Source organism: Mastacembelus armatus, chromosome 17 (genome assembly GCF_900324485.2).
Source record: "Mastacembelus armatus chromosome 17, fMasArm1.2, whole genome shotgun sequence".
Lineage (NCBI taxonomy): Eukaryota > Metazoa > Chordata > Actinopteri > Synbranchiformes > Mastacembelidae > Mastacembelus > Mastacembelus armatus.
In genome coordinates, this window is record NC_046649.1 from 8753355 (window position 1) to 8775189 (window position 21835).

The window sequence follows — 21835 nt, forward strand, 5'->3', positions numbered from 1 at the left end:
ACTCACTGGTGTTGATGAGGAACTGGTTGGACACTCCTGGGTGGTCCACGTCGTGAATGGCTGCAGCAAAGATGGCTGCCAAGATCTCCAGGTCAGTGAAGACGGCCTGTGTTTCAAAGAATATGAAGAAGAATAAAAGGAGATGAGCTTTCATAATAAACAAACTGTCCAAATAAGGTATGGTATTAGAGCAGCAAGAGGCCAATCCTTCCATGTGTCATTCTCTCAGGCATGCAGTTCAATGGGCATGCCAGCGTCACTGACGGCAATGCCAGTCAAGCCATTAAATTGTAAATAGTTTGTAAAGTAGGTGTGGGCGAAGGTGCTAAATTCAATGATGTCATATATTAATTGGATAAGGACGAGTAATTAACAACTTAGCAATTAAAATATGAAAAGTGCAAGCACCATTATGACAAAACAGACGCTCAACCAAAACATGTTTGAAGTGACTTACATCCAGTGCGGGTGTGGACAGGAGGATGTGCGTAGACTGGGCTACGTCTGCAGCATGCAGGCTGTTGTGGTAGGCCACGTCCGAGTGATAGTGGCTCTCCAAGGTCAGCATGAATGTCACAAAGGTGTCTGTTGGAATCTTGAACGTCCTCATCAAGTCTCGCTCCTGCATGCGACGCATGGGAAGAAAATGAAAAAAAAAAACAAAAAAAACAAGACCATTAACAGGGAGGCGTGATTCCGTAAAGTCTACAGCAATGTAGACAGATATATTTAGCCCACAGACTAATGATCCAATCTCAAATTCAATTTGTAAATCATATTTATGATCATATTTACAATCAAATTGTAAATAATATACTACAGAAAAGGCTGGAAAAATATAGTTTTAAATTTCATCTGCTAATGGTCCTCTAGCAGATGGTCCTTAACAGTGAACACAGTCTACACAGTGAGGCGGGCTGTGCCTTGGGCCCTCCCTGGCTGTTTTTGTAATGAATACATGCTTTTACACTTTTTCATGAGCTTGAAAAATGAGATGAGGATGAAGAGGCAGGACACTCACCTGAAAGATCGTGTACATGACGCATGTGAGTGGTCGGTTGTGGGAGTGCTCGGCCACCCCGAAGATATTCAGGCCCCATTTGTTGATATCCTCCAGGTCCTATTACAGAGGTCAGAATTTCAGAGTTTCAGCCAATAACACAAATTAGTTTCATGTTTTTTTTAGCTGTATAATCTGTCCGTTGCTTACCTTTGACAGCAATTCCTCTTGGTCTGTCTTGACCCCGAAGCGATTGCTAGTGCTCCCAGTGATGCTGGGCGTGTGGCTGACCTTCCTCACGCCACTGATCTGACACATCATCCCACCCTGCTGCTGCTGCTGCTGGCCTTGCCTCCTCTTCCTTTCCCTAGACTTGGGAACTGGGCATGGTAGCTCCAACTCATTCTGCTTGTCTGGGGAAAATACATAAAGAGGGAGGGAGGGGGATTATTAAATTATTCATTTTTTTTTTTTTTTTACAGGCATCACAAGACAAAAAAACAGCGCTGTTGGAAAAACATCCTGGTTTATGTTGCCACTGTACTTGGTAAACAAATTTAACATGGGGAAATTGTTGACCTCTGGCGCCTACGTACCTGCACTAATAGTTATCCAATAAGGAATCCTCCGGTGGCAGTCTTCGCCACTAAAAATATATTTCTGTTCACTGCAGTAACATGATTCCCATTCCAAGGAAATGAGAATGTCATATTGACTTGACGGGTCAGAAAGTGCGAATGAGATGTTACCTTTCAGTCACCGGTGCATTCTGAGAAACTGAACCATGTTGTAATAACAATCCTCCACAATCAGAGAGAAAACCTGCTCATATTAAGCTGAAATGTTTAGAGGAGGGACTCGTTAGTATGGAGGTTTGTTTGTGATTCAAGCCTTTCTTTTGGTTGAGTGAGACTCACATCCTGCACACAGCTGACAGTGTGTGAGTGTGTGTGTGACTGTAAGATTCCCTGGGCTTGTGTATGTGCACCGCATACACCACAGTGAGAAAAAAACCTCAGCTGCATCCTCCACAAAGAACAGGAAGAAAATGATCTCTCTACGCCTGACAGGTGTTAGCTGCAATGCAGATGACAACAAAACCGCTGAGCTTCAAAGGCTGAGTTTCTCTCTGTGCTCTTCTCCCCAAGCAGCTCTATCATGCAGACATATCTTTCGTTGCATCACTTCTGTTGTTAGGAAACATCTAGTTTCTATGCGCCATTTCCCTTTCCCCCATCCCCTTAAAGAAGAGACGGTGGGGTGAGTTGGGTATGAAGGTGGAAAAGCTGAGGGACAACCTGACAGGCTGTTTGCAGGGCAGACGAGCTGGCTGTGAGTCACGAAACACCACCGTGCTTTTAACAGGGACTGCTGTCCTCCTGATGAATAATACAGTGTGTGTTCGGACCTGATGTCAGAGTATGCATACAAACATTCTCTCTCGCCTTGATCTCTCTGGAGGGAAGTCTTCCCTGAGAGTCCCCCCCTCCTCCCTCCACATTTCTGCAGTCAGAGTAAGGGGACTCTGTCTCCCTCCTCTACACCAGATCAGACTGGTTTGAGAGCTGTGATGCAGACCAACTACAAGTTTCACCGCCGCACAGCACATGCTCTATTCACACTATGTCATTCCTAAAGGATGAAGGCTTGTTTAGAGTACCTTTGGGCTGGTTTGTGTTTGTGGTTATTTATGCAGGAATATGTGCTGCAGCGCTCACCTAGGAAGGTGTTGGAGATGTACTCTGACACTTGGTTGCCTGAGCGACTCATCTCAGACAGGTGGCTTAGCTCTCGGTTCAGCATCCTCTTGAACTGTAGTGAAAAAGATAAGACATACATTTGATTATGTTTATGACTATACAATAATGATACACCAAAAATCTAAAATCATATTAATTAAATAATTTTACTGCTGTGTCTAAGCAGATGAAAAAAGCATTTCCTGTTATCCCCTGGAATATATCCCATGGGAACATGGCCTATTTTTTTATGCGCCATATAAGGTCTGTGTCTTCTTTGGTTCTGATTTGAGTCAAACACAAAGAATCTTGACTGCATAACATTTCAACAAACAATATACAGTAAAGCATAATCTGCAATATACAGATTAGTAATGTTTATGCATTCTCCAGGAAAACGAAATGCGGCAGATTTTCTTCAGCAAATGCAGCCACTGAGCTGAAGTACGATCACAGAGTCAGGCTCACGTAATCAGGCACTTTCAAGTGTGTAATCGAAACACAACAAAATCAATGCGGGTAATGTGAGACATTTCACCAGCTGCAGTGAAACAACATGAACCACCACAACCACCCACCCAACCAGCCAACACACACACACACACACACGCACACACACACGCACACAGTCTCGTCTTTGCCATTTGTCCTCTGGGACAGACCTTGATGTATCCCCAGGACACAGAGAACAGGTAATTGGCCTCAGGCATGATGCTGAGCTGTGCTGAGCCCCTGGTGCTCCCCAGCAGAAGCCCTGTATGCTCCTCTCTGAGTGGACCCCCAAGGCTGAGCTCAGCCTTTAGCTTGAAGCTCGAGGCGTCACTGAATCGCCACCTTCCAAAGGTCGACTACGGTAAAAATGCCTCAGCCGAACTCTCTGGAGAGGGGCTGTGGCAGACCCCTACATCTCCAACCAAATGCACCTCCACATAGCGTCGCCCACTGTCATCCAGGATTGCTGCTGGCGAGAGTGCTGGAATCCCCCTGAATGCAGTCAATATTTCCTTTCCTTTTTTCTTGTTCTTCCTGCCTGCGTCCGTCTCTCTGAACCTCTATCTCCTTTTGTCACCATCCAAATGTTATCCAGTGACATGCAGGGGGATATCCAGCCTTACCAAGCCCAGCATGGAAGACGGGAAAGGAGGGACGGAGAAAGGCAGAGAGGAGGAGGAGAAGGGGCGCTCAAGCTGCAGAGTCCCCTGTGGCAGAAAGGCTGGCAGAGTCTCTCTCTCTCTCTCTCGCTCTGCCTCCCACCCCTGTTAATCACTGAGCCATGCAGAGCCAGCACTGCAGAAAACAGAAGTTTGGAGAATCCCCCCACATCTTTTTCTCTTTCTAGCTATTTCTCTATTTCTCCCTCACTCCCCCTTCCATTCTATCGCCCCCACCTCCATCTCCCTTCCTTCTTGATTTACCCTCCCGCTCAGTAATGCAGACCAGATCCAACGCATACTGTGCAATGTTAGGCTTCAAAGCACCAGAGCATTCATTGCATGGGTGAGGAGACACTGGGTATTCATTTTTGAATCCTTTTTACAGTGTAGAAGTGGAACCATAAGCTGCTGCATACAGTTCGGTCAATCATGTTGTTACTTTTGTGTTCTCAGTATTCTGCATATTTTCCTGTCTCTCTGCAGCAGTTTTCTGTATTTAGGACACAAATACAGACGAGGGCAGATAGATGACAGTTTTCAGACAGCAGCCCACCAGTGCACCACCAATTGCACGACAACCTGAATGCCATGGCAACAGAGTCACATGGGTCCCTCTGTCATTCTTCTGGAGGTCCCCACTTTAAACACACCACATACATCTGCACACAGGCATATGCAACTACACACATGTTTAATACATATCTACAGCAGAGAGATGCTCAAAACAGACACAATTAAGCTAGAAGCTGCAAAACCCCACAAGGAAAAATGCAAAATGATTTTTCTTGTCAGTAAAGAGAAACTCTAATGCAAAACCACGTCTCGATATTTATGAATACAGTGGAATGATGGTGCATTCTATGCTACTTCCTGAAAATTAGATTTTTAAAAAATCTTTCAATCAACCATGACTGTACCATTTTTTATTATTTCTTACAATGGGGGCTTTTCTCTTCACACTGGACCAGACTCTCTCTGCTAACATCTGCTAGACTTAAATGACACTTTCAAAGTGTTGGCTACACTCAAAACTCAGACTGCCAGACAAAAGAGCTTGTAAGGACAAAAATCACACAAGCTTTATTCCACTCAAATGAAACTTGTAATTGATTCTTTAAAGCAGCGGAAAAGTGTGGATTTGTGTGGCCTCTAGGAAATGAATTAGCTGCATGCCAGTCACCCAGGGTCATGTGGTTCAGCTCAGAAACTCTGCATACACTCACAGTATGGTGACAAATCTATGAGTGTTCTCAGGAGGATCGATTGCTCAACGCATGATGATAACGCATACATCCTTTTACGTTAGCAGAGTGCTCACATTCAAAACAAATCCACAACTTGGGTAACCACGAAAGTTACATAAACTAACAAAAAGCGTGTGGTTAGTTCTCAGAAAATGATGAGCTGATGCCTCATAAAGTTTTGAATATTCAAAATAGGTGCAGACTGGAACCACAGTATCACAAAATGGAAATGTCAGTAATATGTTAGGTTATAAGGCAAAACACTACACCTACAACTCATCAAAATGAACACAAAAGTTACTGCACTGCAAGTTTTGTTTTTCTGAGCTGAATCCTCAAACTGGCAAGCCAAAGCAAGACAGGAAAAACTTGACTGAAAAAGGAAAATGAATTTAATATTGCACAATCTTTTTAAATACAATAAATAAGCTCAGTTCAAATCAATTAGTCTACTCTTGGATAAATCATTCTCAATATGGCAGATCACATTCTGACAACACAATAAGTTGCTCCAAAATAAACTTACCGTTTTCCAACTTGTAAACATCCCCAAGTTTTTCTTCTGCTTTTCAGAACAACATAGTCCCATTGTCACTTGACCAAAACCAAACACAACACGAAAGAAATCCTTACAAGTTCCACAAGCAACAACTGTGTTCAGTGCGTCTGACACTCTGCCTGCTTCCTCTCTCTATTCTCTTTCTGAAGTGGCGTCAGCCAGGAAACATAACTATAAAGCTGACTTGAGTGATTAGCCTACACACAGAGTGGCTCCTCCCTCCAACACAGGCCTGAGCATGTGTCCCACCTACTTCCCTTTTACTTTACAGAGTAGTTAACTGAGGTCATTTACTGGTAGACATCCTGCTTCCTAACATGGCCTTAGGCACCAGTAACTAACATACCTGAGCTCAGCTCATCACTGAAAAGTCCCAGGTAACAATGCAATCAGACTGCCTGGGAAATCCAAAATGACATGTATGTGTGCATTCCTTTAGGACGAGTTTTAAAAGTTGGCTCAGTTTACCACTTTATAACTGACTTTTAACCTTGGCTGAAAAAATGTATAGATTCAAGGGAAAATGTAATGCAAAGGAACAGTTTGACATCATACTGCAATCCAGTGGCTGTGCAATCTTACAAAAGCCCACAGTGAGCCAATGCAGCTTCTGTCCCATGTGTGGTTGTTTATAGTGTCAACACAGTGGATTATGGCCAATGAGTTTTCACAGTATTGTAACATTAGAAAGACACATTTCCTAGAAGGTGTTTATCGAAAGTAGGTAAGAGCAGGGTTACAGTAAAAACAGGCTTCATATTTACCTTTGTTATTCTGACTTTTTTTCCATTATAACAGCAGATTACAGAGGTCAAACTTTATTTACAACTTGGTCCCATAATCACTAGTGCAGCTTGTCTGATCTCCTCTTCACCCTTTCAGTCAAAAGGCACACAGCACTATAATTTAATGACCATTACCCCTGCTACAGCTACAGACCCACCACTACATCTGTTTCAATAATTTTGTCATTTTTTCCCCTCTGAAGACGGCGGTGCTTCAAAGTTGAAGTGACCACACGTGAGTTAAAGTTTCCTACTTGCTCGTGCTCTGCTCGGGGGCTTGCTTGCACGCTAACCCGCAAAGCACTAAACTCCTCTAACTGGATTCAGATGGCAGTGTTTGTCCAAGGCCGTCACCGGCATAAGCATGGAAGTGAGGCAAGGCTAATGATAGTGAGGGGCAGGGAAGCAGCTCCCTGCTCTGAGGTCACAGTGACCAGACTGGTGGTCAGCAGGGTGTGTGGTCCCATTGCCTCAGATACACCTGTGCCCTTGAACTTGGACTGTGAAAACTGAAACACCCTGGGTTTGATTACGTCTTTTCTCTTTCTGAAAAGAAACAGGCTCTTTGTCAAGCATCTCGTCATACAAATTCTGGGAAAACGCTAAAGCCTGCAGATGCTGCATTAGTGCTGCAACGATATATCTGACACCAATTTTGCAATAAAAATGTGAATGAGCCAGTGAATTCTTCCTTTCCTTTCTTGTACAAATTGCAGAACAATTTACCCCACTGATGAAACTGTAACATCATAAAATGCTGACGTCCTGTCTTTCAGAAGTTGCATTGGTCAACATACTGGGTCATATGGGAGGACTATGACTCACAGCAAACAATGTGCCCGGCCAGCCTGACCAGGCGGCTATTTTGCAATGCCCCTTCAGGACCTTGGGCTCATTGTCTGGACAGTCCCGGTGGCGTGGTTATCTGGGAAGTCTCAACCTGGCTGCCTAGTCAAAGTGCCACTATTGTCATCTAGTAACCAAGGAGCAGAGGAGAGGGAGCAGCGGGGGGGCACGGGAAATAAAGAGACAGGAAACTGGTGTCACGGTCACAGTCACCAGCAACGGTATGACAACAACCCTCCCCATCCCAATCCGCCCTCAGACCGCAGTATGGAAGACAGACGGAAATGGACACCACCACCCTGGGTGTTTATAATCTGACGCCGTACAGTCTCCACCGTCTGCACAGGGGCTGAGTAATACTGTACAGCGTATAGTAATTTGGTTGCTCCGCACAAACGCAATATGCACCAAGAACCATTTATGTGCATCAAAGCAAAGGGAAGCAATTAGTTCTAAATAGCTTCTTTGTGTAGTCTTGAAGCACATGATTTGTTTATTTTGATTCACTTAAAACAAATCAAAAAACTGACCAAAAGTGGATTTCTTTATCTTTTTTAGCCACTAGTGGGGTTTTCCACAAATGGCAATTTCTGCTGGTTTACTGAACTGCAAAATGTGGATAGATGGTTTTCAGAGAATGAAGTGTACAAATTTTGGTGACCTAACCTATAAGGTCACCATGACAGTCTTACTATTATTATTGCAATTAAATTTGGTACAAATATCCATGGTTCTCAGATTATCAATTCACATGATTTTACCAATCCTATAATTTTTCATTTGGTGCTATCATAATGTAACTGTAATTTTAAAGCTTACGTTTGTATTAATTAGTAAACAGGCTAAACTATGGTTAACAAGGTAAACATTATAACATGACCATTTTAACAATGTCAATATAATATTTCTATAATAGTATAATATTTAGTAAAGTAGAAAAAATCCACACCACATTAAAAGGAATGGCAAATGCACACACACTCTATAAAGTATTCCTACAGCCCAGCCTAATTGTGTAACATGCCACATATTACCCTAGTTTTTTTTTTTTAACAAGTGATCTATAAAATGACAATGCCAGTTCATACATGACCACAGAACAGCTCTTACTTTGCAAGTGCGTCAGTGTGGCAAAACGCAATTTATATTTTGCATGTCTTGTGCAAATAAAAAACCACAGTGCTATAAAGACAAAATGAGAGCTGTATGCAAGTCAGTCAAGTCATCATTACAAGTTCAGTCTCAATATCCCACATGTGTTACAGAATGCCCACGATGGTACTAATACTTTTATAATACTGAACAGCTTTCAGATCTAGGACTGAGCCTGTGAAATTACTGTCTTCAATCTAAATCTTTGTTAGCTGTAGTTTTTAAGAAATGATAAAATGTGTGTGTGTGTGTTCCTGGGAGGTCTTTTGGTGATCATTATCTTAGTTGGAACGTATATTATGATTCAAGGTTCCTCTATGACACCTAGCAATCAGTGTTTAAGCTGAACATTAAACTTTCTATTTTCTAGGAACTTGGCAATTTGCAGAAATGCATATTACTTGACATCCCATCATACATGATTCCCTTAAGGTAACTGTTATGAAAAAAAAAATATGAAGGTAAAGTGTAATGCTGGAAGATTTATGTATTTTGATAATATGATGAAAGCAAGTGCATCACACAAAAGGCCCATGAAGGCCAGACTTTAAACTTTTAAAAATTACATTATTAGCCATAAGTATGCAAACATAGTTCACCAACCTCACAAGTGCACTAATTGCACATATGCAAAAGAAAATTAAAACTAAATTGTCCTACCTTGTTGGAGGCCATGTCGCTGACAGAGCGATAGGTCTGTATGGTCTCCAACTGGTCCAGACACCAGTCCAGTTCCTCCATGGTCTCCATAGCCAGCTTCTGGTAGGACTCATCTGCCAACAGACACATGGACACGTAATCAGGCCCCAACGGATCCATATCCATAGCGGAGTCCCCCGACACCATGCATGGAGGTCTGAGCTTCCCAGACTGGCTTGATCGTATGGAAGACTGGTCTGAAGGACATCCGGAAGATGCAGAAGTAGAGGGGGAGGCATGCACACAGAGCTCCTTCATCTTGTTACACTCCACCACCTCAGAACCTTGAGGGAAGTTGTACTCTCAGACAAAATAAGGCTAGAATTAGTTTGCTTATTCTGCCTCTCTCTCACTGCTGCCTCTTTTCCCTCTGTACCCCCTCATTCCCTTGCTCACATGCATTCTTCAAACCCCCTCCCACTCATGTCTGGTTCCCCCACCCTCTCTGGGCTTCTCTCTCGTTTGCTTGTCCCCCCTCTCAGTGCCACCCTACTGGATAAGGGGTGTGCAAACTAGGCAGTCTGCTGCCTCCTGCTCTTGACCCCCCCCCCCCCAAGGTACAGTGCAGCTGTTTAAAAAAGGTTTTTCATTAAAAAGCCCCATCTAGCTTCATGTTTTGCTACCACCTTCATAATGCGTTCACGTTAAAACTACTGCACAGACAACTACACCAACTCCCTTCAACACCAGATGACTTCCTTTCTAAAACATGCAGACCACTTCAAGGCTGTATTCTGCTGATCTGCAGCAGCAACTTACACCACACCACCATGCTTCACAAACTGGCTCTCTCCTCTCTGAACCTCTCTGAGGGAGAGAAAAAAAATTACATCAAACACCAATCACTCTGTTTGCACAAGCAACACAAGAGGCAAACTCTGACTCCCTAAATTGGGGAGAGGCCAGGCCAGGGGCTTGCCGTGAGCCAAAGAAACCAAAGCACTTCCTCTTTGGCCTTGAACTTACACAAAACATGGAGCGGAATTACTCAATGGCAGACTGACTGCTGAGGACAATCATAGCTGTCATTCAATGAAATAACTCTGTCGTTAGCAGCTATGACTCATGTGTGGTAGGCGGATGAGTTTCAGAAGGAAAAAAGTTGATTATAAGAAATGGACTCAGATGATAAAACATGAGGAAACAAATTAAGAGGAATCATATTATGATATACCAGAGATGCAACAAATTTCTGCCTGGAGTGAGTAAATGAAAAAATACATCTGGATCTTGCCAACTGCCTTTTTTCTATGGAAAGGACTGATCTCTACTTCATAGGGCTTCACATATGGAAGAAATTTACCCCACATGCTTAGCACAACAAGACAGCCAGCGTGCTGCTCCACAATTTACGTCAATATAGTGGATCAAAGCACTTCAAAGCACAGTCATGGCGTACAGACTCTGAACCACCTGTGTATAACAAAGAACCTCAGTGACATCTTAGATAATATATCTGCAGTTAAGGAAACCTCCCACCATTCAAAGGTATCAAAACAACATGAGGGTGACTTGCCTGAATCACAAAGGAGTTTCATGTTTCAACTGTTTAAATGTGACTGCGTTTTTTTGGCAATAATGCCACTGGCTCCTCGGATTACAGGAGGAAGACTGGTATAAGAATATATATTGGTATAAAGAATGTGATGACTTTAAACTAATTGGGGTTATATTTCTTGATTTTAGTGCTGTTTTTGATACTATTAATCATTCTTTGTTGGTTTTCAAGCTTAAATGATATGTTTTTTTATCCAGTACTCTTGCATCAGTAAGAAGTTATTTATTGGATAGGAAGCAAAATGTATACTATAATGGTTACTAGAGTGGTGTTCCTCAGGGCAGCTGCTTAGGTCAGAATGAGACTGATTGAAAAGGTCGGTGTTGAATATGACCATTAACTAAGTGTGATTGGTCAAGTGGATCAGTTCAAGTTGCTGGGAATCATGCTTGATCAACATTTAGCTTGGTCAGAGCATACTGACTGTATTGTTTAAAAAACGGGAGGAGCAATCTCTGATAGCAGGAAATGCTCGGACATTGTCACTTCTGACATCATGAAAAAAGTTATTCATGTGCTAGTCTTGACGCATCTTGAGTACAGGTCAGTTATTTGGTCTAGTGCTGATATAAACGGTCATATTAAAATACAGCGAGTTCAGAATAAAGCAGCTGGAATTAGTCTTAAGATGTTCATAATGTAACAGTATTAATATGCATACTAGATTATCTTGGCCTCTAGTTAAAACTAGACTACTACTCAGTATTTTAGTTGCTTTGTGGAAAGCCTTATTTTTGGGAATTCCAATATTTTTAAGTGATGATTTGGTATTGTTGAATCAATTTCATATGCATCAGACTCGCCACAATTGTCAACTTAATTTTGTGCTTCCTTGGCCTAAAACTAAATTCATAGAATGGTAATTTGTTTATAGGTCTTTTAAGGTATAGAATGAATTACCAGTCTACATAAAACAATAAAAAAGTATTTATCATCAAGAAAAAGGTTGGAGGTATTTAAAATGCAAATATGACCACTAACTGATTGTACACCATTTCTCCTCTAATCAAGTTTGATTAGAGTACCTATATCACTGTTGATGCCTATCTTGGTTAATGAACTCTTCACTAGTCTATAATCTTTAATTTTACATTGTATTGTTATTATTCATTCATTCATTATAGTCACTTTTAGTGTATGGGTATATAACAATTTATATTGATTTTATTTGAATTGTGTTTCCCAGGAAGATTAGTGACCGGTGAGATGGGTGCCCATGAATAATGAAAATAAAGATTTTAAAAAATTTCTCAGGTCAGACCAATTTTACATTACTTGAGCTATAGGGTGGAGATCTAAAAAAAAAAAACAAAACCCTTGGCTACAAGATAAAGCTGGATGCCAAACTTTGTGATCCAAACTATTTGACAAAACCACTGGCATTCTGAGCTATGTAAAAGCTACTGACACACAGCAGCAGGTAAAAAAATCAAAGCAGTTCCTAAAACTGGGGATCTTAGTAGTATATGACGCTAGGAAAGTGCAACCACATCTTGCCTCCACTCCCTCTGATGAGAGTATATAGAGACATTACCCATTTTAATGGGGTAGTTGGGAAACATCAAAAGGATGACACCAAACCGCCTGTATGACTGGGATTTAGGTCATTTCAATGTTGGTGGCTGATTCATGCACAGAGTCCAGAATTTGCTGGCAGCAAACCACTCAGATGTAGACTGCTGAACAAAAGTTTACTAGTTTTTGTCACAGGCTTCAAACCACTTATTTCCAGCAACCTCAATGGAGCACCAATTCATTTATTTATTTATATTAGAATCCCCATTCATGGGGTCCATTTTTGCATCACAGTCTTCCCGGAAAATAAAACCTAAAATGACAGTTAAATACATATTGCATTTCTTTAGACTGACAGTTAAATCCAGAGCCACACTTCAGTAACACAAGTCATGTAATATTCACATTTTTGAGTTGCAGCTGTACTTAAAGCAAAGTTATGCACACACACATACATGGTAGGAGCAGACATCATCATCTCTGGTCGATCATAAATACAGAGCTAAATGGGCTGACAGACGTTTCACATTGTCACCAGTCAAAGGTGGCGTGACGCACTTTCAGTCTGAAAAACCTGCTTCCAGACAGAGTGCGAAGTACTTTTCCAGGCTGTTTTTTTTTTTTTTAACTGAAAATATATTTTTTTCATTGGTGAGTCCTAATGCTTCAGCCATATGCTGGAGGCTGCCCAGAGGACAACAGACCTCAGTGTGCAGACAGACCCCGTCTGCCTCCCCTCTCTCTCCCTTTTCCCTCCATCTCTCTTCCCTATAGGACCACAAAATGGCCTCTGTGAGAGCTATTAACTGTACTAACGACCAGAGCTGGGCTCAAACACCCCCCTACCCACTGCCATTCCAGCCTGAGACACCTTCCGCTCACATCCACCTCACAGTGCCTCTCTCTGTGCTCTCAACCTATCGTCCTATCCCCCAAAACCTGTTTCCCTTGCTGTGGGGATGAAGCCTCGTTTGCAGAACTGGACTGCCTCTTCCCTTATACCACCTACTGATGTGCTACAGCTGGTGGTGGATGAAGTATTCAAATTCTATCCTTAATTAAAGTAGTATTATCACAAGGGCAAATATTATTATATATTGCATTTAAAAATGTACTGAAAAAGGTTTTAATAGCACAAATACTCAGTATGCAGTTGTGTACATATGTGTACAACAAATATTGTGCACATATTGTTATTGTTACAGTGAATTCAGCTGTTCAATATATGTAGTGGTCTAAAAGTGGTCAAAAACAAACAATAAATCCTTACAGTGGAGGACAAGCATAAAGTAGTATGAAGTATAATATGTGTGTGTATGTGTGTGTGTGTGTGTGTGTGTTTGTATGTGCTAGTCAAACAGGCTTGGAACAGTTGAGGTCTACACTTAGTATTTGATTTTTCATGGTGATATTGACTTTAACACAGTGACTAATATCATGTCATGTTGATTCATATTAATTTGACTTATTAGGGAATAATGAGACCAGTTACAACAGAGGGTCAGTGAAAAAGACTTGAGTCACCACTGTCAGCTAAAATGTAAACAGCTTCAGGGTATCTGCATGTACGCAAACACACACATTCCTCATGTTGACTTCACCACACCAGGAAGGAGAAAGGGCGCACACTGACATGGATACGTGCACATACATGCTGCTTACTGTCTGTTTGACTTCATACTGCACGTGGATCTGAGACAGACAGGGTGGTGGGGCTGGTGTAATGAATCAGCTTTGTTTCAACCCCAGTGTACGTCAATTTATTCACAAGTGCAGAGAAGCAAGGAGTTTCACAGAAGAAACAGAAAGAAAGTATTTGTCTTATCAGTGAACAACACAAAGACGTGATCACTGACTCATTCTATTTCTGTGATGTATAGAGCTTCAAAAAAACATTTTTATATTTATAAAATTATATAGATTACATAGTTTTTACACATATTCATATATCATTTTACAATATAATAATTCTATGTGGTTCAATTGATTAAAACATTTTTTAAAAATATATTTTTGCTTTTAGTATGTTTTTTTGTGTGTATGTATAATTTACTTTTTTCACTGCAGGACCAACCTAACCACCACAAACAGTCAGTGACATATCATCTAAAAGACTTTTTAGGTTTATAAAGATTTTTTTAGATTTTTTCAGATATACAAAAATCTATCAGTCACAGGAAAATATGCCTAATCATTTCCTTTGTTTTAATAGAGTTCAAGTAAATATTGGTGTAAAAGTTTGATACCTCAATAAAAGGAGTACTGACTGACAGAAGTGGTTTAATTTGCTATGATGTTAGGAGGGTGATGTAACTTTTAATGGCGTGATTTCTGGGGAACCTGTGGTATGGTGGACATTTACCGTAGGCCCAACCCTGAAACCACACTCAGCCTTTGTCTTCTCTCACAAACAACCCTCACTGCTGATTAAGTCTTGTCATAGTTTACAATTGGAGTATATTCTCCTAACCTATCAACACAAAGGGCTTCAACAGTTATACAAACACACACCTCAGCAGGGCCTGTTTGACAGCTCCTTCACAATACACTGTGGAGCTGTGTTGGCATGGACTAGTTTGGGGATGGGCCTGCAGCAAGGTTTATGACTGTGCTGACGTCAATGACATAATTCAAATAGTTAACCAGGCTGCATGCTTCCAACCCTTTGGATCCTCTCCCCTGGCTGTGAGCCTGGAAAACCTGACATGGATTCCTGCTGTTGAGCACAGTAACTGCTGCAGACAGAAGTGGAGCGGACTGCCCAGACTGAAAATGACAGGTCAAATTTGTTGTGGCCATCAGTTTGTGGCCATCTGTCTGCCTTGTGTACCCATCCACCCAGCTGTTTATTCATTATTTTAAATGTGCACTTTATCATTTGGTGAAAGGGAGCAGATAATTGTGGTTCTAAGAAAATATGCCACACCGAAGCACATTGACGCGTAACCACTTTGACAAGACTGATACCAGAATGTTACCAGACCACAGACACTTAAATATTTAATTAGGAACATCTGAATGTGCTGTGGATCCAACACTGATCCAAGTATTGAGGTGTCTGTAAAACTAGTAATGAAAATGGATTACACTTCAGTACATTATTAGGAACACTGTAAGTCACCCTACCACAAACCTAAAATACAAATAATTCAAGCAGAATTGGTTTTAATCACCTTGCAACAGTGCATGCTCCTTGTTATTTGGCATCAAAGTGCAAATTACCGGTGACTGACACATGTTTTTCTTCTTCCTTATGCTTTCTGAATAACCTGTTTTGACTGGTCTTTCATTACATGTCAGGAGACTAGATGAATGAGTAATGCTTATTGTGCAGAAGTCCACACCCTGGTTGATTTTTGCACAAAGCCAGAGTAGCAAGGCGAAGATTGTGCAGATTTGAATGCAGCTATCTGTTTGTACTGAAATGATTTTGCACAGTTTTGCACATTATTTTAAGTCTGCAGTTTATAAAAAAACACTTGAAGCAGGAAATACCAGAAAGGCAGGCAGGTTAATGATTATTTCTTGATCAATAAACTCTTTGGTCACACTGCTGCTTGTTGTTCTTACGCTTCTACACAAATTACACAAGATATTACACATTCATTAGTGAGCTTCAGAGGTGCTGGTGGAGATTGTTGTTACTTTTGAATATAGAGAGGCTAGCTAGTCAGTTCCCCTTCTTATCAATCTAAATTAAGATAAGCTAAACAGCCGTTGGCAGCAGCAGCATCATAGTGCAGTGGTTAGTGTTGTTGTTTCATATCAGGAAGTTTCTGTCAGACGACTAGGGCCGTTATGTGTGGAGTTTGTGTGTGTGTTTATGTGCTTACGTAGGTTTTCAGCAAGGTACAAAGACATGCAGATTATACTGATTAGTGGCTTGAAATTGCCCATAGATGTATATGTGACTTTGTCTCTATGCATCAGACTGGTGACCTGTCTAGGGCTTCAGCTGAGATGGGCTCCCCTGTGTCCCCTGAGTATAAGCAGATAAAGCTAATAGATGAAAGTATGAATATATAGCCCACATTTCATATTAAGCTTCAATAAAGAAAAGCACACAATATAAACCAAGCACAACTGTGAAAATCTAAATGTACAAACTCAGAGGTGGAGATGTAATTAAAGTGGACGTCTTTGGGCAGCACTGCCTTAGTATAAACGTGTGTTTCACATCCCCTTCTTGATCAAATGACTAACCACAAGTCCCCACCAACTGTGACAATATTTTGTTGCTGCTGTGATAAGCGTTACAGATTAATCACCAGACCTTTAACGGCTAAAGACGTCATAATCAAGCATGTTCCTCTAAAGTACCATTTATCAGTCGTAATATAGACCAAAGCCTATAATCTGAATCAGTCAGGGAAGAGTGAGTCCTTTGTTGGCTGCTGGACTCACGAGACTGTGTGTGATGGGGCCAAGATGGTTTGTCAAGCGTAAACTGCAAACTTGCATGGGCAATACTACAATCCCTTCATGTTACTGGAGTAAGATGTTTAATAGTGTGAACAGCCACAGTGACGCATTTGCAGCTGAGCTGATTTTTAGCATAGCCCCCATGTCTACATCTTCTGGACTTTCACCCAGTGAATGTCCATGCTTTTTTTGTTTATTTCATCCAGTTTGACCTTTTTTATGCTTCTCCCACATCGCATCTGATTAAAAATTTTTAAAAAACTATGACGTCTATCTCTGACCTTTCCTGTTCTATTTTTTCAGCAATGTGCCAAATGGCTCTTTTGTAAACTCTATCTCTATAAGTCTAACCTCACTGTTTTTCTACAGAAATTCACAGTACTCTCTCTTGATTTCTGATATATTTGACTCAATTTCATTGATTCAGACACCTCATAAGCAGCCATCTGAGCTGAGGTCACATCCAGAAAGACACAGGTTTTTCCACTAGTGGGGATATTACCTCACTGAGACAGAAAACAGGAAAAATCTGTTCACCTTTTCCGGGCAAAAGAGATGAAAAAAATGAGACAGAAAGCAACAAACGGGAGGATATGAGGGCATCTTTCCCTGTGATACTGTTAATTGTTGTACTTGTCCTGGACAATCACCATTATTAAGCGTCAGGTGTATTTTATGCTCTTTTTATGCTAGGTAAATGTCAATGACATATTCTGTGGTGGCACTGGTATGCTGTATTAAAAACATAAGTGTACTTAGTCTCAGAAAGTTCAAACAAATTCAGAGTTAATCATTTGTTTTTCTCATTCTATCTTCCCCATGCGTCATTATGAAAGCCAATAACAAGATGGTTTCACTCATCAGTGATTACTTGGGTAAGGTCAAGGTTTGTTAAGAAGTGTGGAGGAGGCGAGACAATAAGACTCACACTTGTCTTGTATTTTTTCCTGCTGTGGGACGCTCCTAACAGCCCATCTGTGCTAATAGGAAGTTGACAGCACCCGTGTACAAGCCGTGTTGACGTCAAACGGACTTGAAGAACCAGTGCAGCAGGAACCAACGTCCCCACCTCCCTCCTTCTTTCACTTGTCCTCTCCCTCCTTCACATCTACATTATCTAAACCATTAAATCTCTTTTTATGGCTCTCACACTCTTTCATTGTCCCCAGGTCTGGTTATAACGTCAACGCATGGCAATCTTTTTGTTTCATAATGTACTTTATCAGTAAGTCAAAAGATTCTAGTTTCTAATTGCATGTTTGAGAAGGTTCAAAAATAACATAATTGGTGCTGGCGGTGTTAACACTGTAATAAGTGTTTGCACAGAAATTTTCATAAGTAATTGCAGTTTTAATCAACAGTTTTGCTACACCAAGTACTGGGAAACAGAAGACACTGTGCAAAGGCATACTTTGAATGTGTCCGTTTGCAATGCCACAGTCTATTGTTTTTGCTGCAAAGATATGAGAAAAGTAACTGTATACTACTGCAATTCACTGCTTTTCAAACTTGCGGTGCAGATTCTTGTCACATGCATAAATATAGAAATATTTTCCAGAATTTATTTTTTGAACCACAATCGTTTGTTCAATCTGTCAAATCTTTGGCACAGCACTGTTCACCAGCAGCCAATCTTGACATTTGACTTCCTAAACTTTACACAACTAACAAAAAAGCTGCAGGGCTACACTACATTAAATGCATGTTACAGTTTTCCACATTTCCCAGAATCATTACTTCTGATGACGGTGTATTCAAACTAACCTCCTACATATTGGGAGGCTTATGACCAGACTTACCTGACAGGCAGACTTTGGTGACAGAAGGCTGATTTGCAGCAGGAGACCTCCTGCAATCAGAAATACATAAGTCATAAACTGTTTTAAATAGGAGACCTGATGTGTAACAAATTGGTGCATCATTTATCTACAGGGTGATTTTGTTTTAGCAGGATTCTTTCTTGCCACAGCATGAACACTAAACATAAGCTCCTTTAGTTCTCTGAACCTGTCACAGGTCAGATTCTCTACTATGTGACATTTTCAAGTCTGGTTCACGTTCAGCTCATGGTGACCCCCTCTCTGAGGCTGCACTGACTCTGTGTCCACCTCTAGCTGACCTGATGCAACTGCAGCTACAGTACAGACCCATGATGACACGAAACTTCAATGTACTCAAATCTGATAAACTAAAAATATAATAAAATCACTGTTTGTACCTAACGATGTCAGTGCTGCTGTGCCAAATAAGCTCAACACTGAATATTTCAATCTGGACGTGGTTCAACGTGAGTAGTTTTATTTTACCATTAACAGTTCTCTGGTGCACTAGCGCCCCCAAGTGAGGCATGTTGGCATCTCAAATAGGAGGATCACACACAAAAACCCTCATTGCATCTATTCTCGCTAAAGATATCAATCAATACACATAAATACAAAAACAAAATCAGCATGAAGTCATTGTCACAAAATATAAGCAACTGCTATAACGCAATTATGAGATGACATGACCTACTTATTGGATACACATTGTACATTTGTCAAGGTGGTAAAGTTGTTCCTCACAGTCCGAAGGCTTGCCAGAACCTACAAAAGCAAAATAAGAAAAATGATGAGAACAAGAAGAAGCCACAACGGATAAAGGTGGGGTTAAAAATGTGAGAAACATTTGCATGGAAATATATAAAACTATTTGAAGATTTAAAAAAAAAAAACACAATGACAATCTGACAATTTCACAAAAATTATTTGAAAATTAAGTATTAAAAATACAGTTTTAAAATGTTTTTTAAAAATTTCTACATGAAGTTTCTTAGTGGTGCTCGTCGTGGCCACTCTCTTCCTGCAGCCATTAGAGAACTGAACTAGACAGAATTCAGTCAGCCACAGATTAAATCAGGGATGATGAGTCTAAAATGATTGTGGTATTGCCAAGCCAGCCATGTCGCGCTAACTCAAGGACACCAGGGACCAGATAAGTTAATCATGACGTTCTTAAATCCTGAAGCTTGCTTCAGGCCTGTAAAGCGTTTCCAAATACTGTGAAACCCATGAAATGATGCATAAATAAACAATTAAATTAAAATGCATTAAGCCGAAAGGAAAAGAAAAAAAAAAAAGAAAGCCCTGAACTACACTAAGAAGGCACGTTATTATGTACGGGCAACAAAGATATTTTTTGGGTTGCTATTATTTCTTTGTCACATATTCTATAATAACATCTAAGTATTACAGATTTAATAATTTATTGGACTTTTATTGAATACTTGATAGAAAAACAGTAATGTCCTGCAGTACTTTGATCCGTCTTGAAGAACTGTTGTAAGTTCTGCAAACCACCAGATGTCACTGTCATTGCTTTGTTTAAAGTTCCAAAACCTCAATTTGTTGTGCACAAACACAAAGAAAACCTCAAAGCTTTACACAGCTTCATCTATCCATCACTATTCATGTCTAAAAAGCCTTGAAGAAATTTTGTTTTTCAAAATATGACAATAAGCAATACATCATTAACATGATTTTACTGTTTTATTTACCTGGGCAAATGGAGTCACAATCAAGTCCTCTCCATGTCTGAAATGAGATGCGATTAAAAACAAAGACTGACACGCTGTTGATCATAGTAAAAGTGATATTTCAGGGGGCTGTGATGTAAAATACTCACAGTTCTCCAACAATGGAGGAGTTTCGAGACAAGGACTTAGGTGATAGTTCATAGTCACTGTCAGAACGATACAGGAAGGACTCTCTGCGCTGGCCATGGCTTGCCATGTTGGGGTGAAGAACCAGACCTGAACCTGGGGATGCCTGGAGCTCTGAAGGACTGAAACCCAGTGGTGGACCATTCTCTACTTCAAAGCTGAAACAACAGGGAGTAACAACAGTAATTGGCACAACTTCAGAATTTGATTTTTTACACTACAAAAGCAAATTTCAGTGGAAAAACCTATAAATCTAAGATAAAAAAGCATTAACCTTATGTCTATGTCTGATCAGCCATCAGTTTAATTATTGGTATTTGACTTTCAAATCATCAGTATGAACTAAGTACTTTCAATAAGCTTCCACTAAGGACTAACTTGCACAACATGTTCACAAATCTCATCCAGTAAAGAGATTGCATAAACCCTAAAATGATTACTCCCTCATCCATCCATCCAACATCCATTCATCCATCTATCCATCAATCTTTCCACTCATGGCCTAAATACAAAAATACTGTGGTCATTAAATAAGCATGCTGTGATACCAGGGCTTGTTTTATTATAAACTGATGGTCTGTGCATTCTCCAGTCATGCTCAGTAGCCTGAAGCTGGTACAATGAGAGAAGTCTGCTGCCTGAGATGTGATGTCTGGCCTCTTGTCTTTTATATTTATTTAGCTTTGTTTGCACACAACCATACCCAATGCTCGTTGAAACCCGTTTATGGGATTTATTATATTTATTAGTATTTACCTGTCCAGCTCCTTCCACCCAGCATGTTTACTGCTGCTGCAGTGAAAACACCACTGATGTACATACATCTGTACGTACATGTAAAATACAGGACATTGTGGTATGTTTAAGAGGTTTGGGAGAATACTAGTATCAATAAACAACAGTAACAGATGCAGCTGACCATGTAACTGACATGGAATATTGTTCCACAAGAAGACAAACAAAAAAACATACATACATACATCAAGTCCTTACAATTGTGAAATCTATTTTGTAACAGGCTGACCAGAGGCTGCTTTACTGTTTGCCCCACATCCCTCCCGCCTATGTAATTTCTGCTACATGTGGGATTAACTAGCCACATATCCCTCTGAGACACTCTGAGACCCACACCTCTGCCAGAAAAGCTCAGATTAAAAGGAAATTTGCACACTGATTACACACATGCTGAACGATAACCATTACACACGTTGCTATTTGCGTCATCCAAATCTGAACTTTGAACCAACATTAACGACATGCTTTACTTTGATAAATCTGATCTCCTAATCTGTCAGGGTTTGTTAATGTTGCAACTGTAAAATTCACAGCAACAATCTGATACAATGGGCAAAGCATGCAAATAAACTCTTTTGGCATTGCACTGTAAAGTTACAATTTTATGTTGCAATCTACCAATAAAGTTATCATCTAAGACAAACACATGAAGAAAAACAGAAAATTA

At 40.6% G+C, this 21835-nt stretch overlaps 1 protein-coding gene across 1 annotated transcript in view; it reads right to left on the reverse strand.

Annotated features, from left to right (window-relative positions):
* The window catches only part of LOC113134803 (cAMP-specific 3',5'-cyclic phosphodiesterase 4B-like), a 43467-nt gene that overhangs the window by 3329 nt on the left and 18303 nt on the right, over positions 1-21835 (reverse strand). The window contains exons 5-14 of the mRNA XM_026314324.2: positions 20337-20531; positions 20209-20245; positions 19188-19258; positions 18473-18522; positions 9140-9252; positions 2719-2812; positions 1211-1413; positions 1022-1120; positions 458-622; positions 7-106 (exon numbers count right to left, since the gene is read on the reverse strand). Coding sequence (XP_026170109.1) covers positions 7-106; positions 458-622; positions 1022-1120; positions 1211-1413; positions 2719-2812; positions 9140-9252; positions 18473-18522; positions 19188-19258; positions 20209-20245; positions 20337-20531 — 1127 coding nt within the window. The remainder of the gene's footprint in view (positions 1-6; positions 107-457; positions 623-1021; positions 1121-1210; positions 1414-2718; positions 2813-9139; positions 9253-18472; positions 18523-19187; positions 19259-20208; positions 20246-20336; positions 20532-21835) is intronic.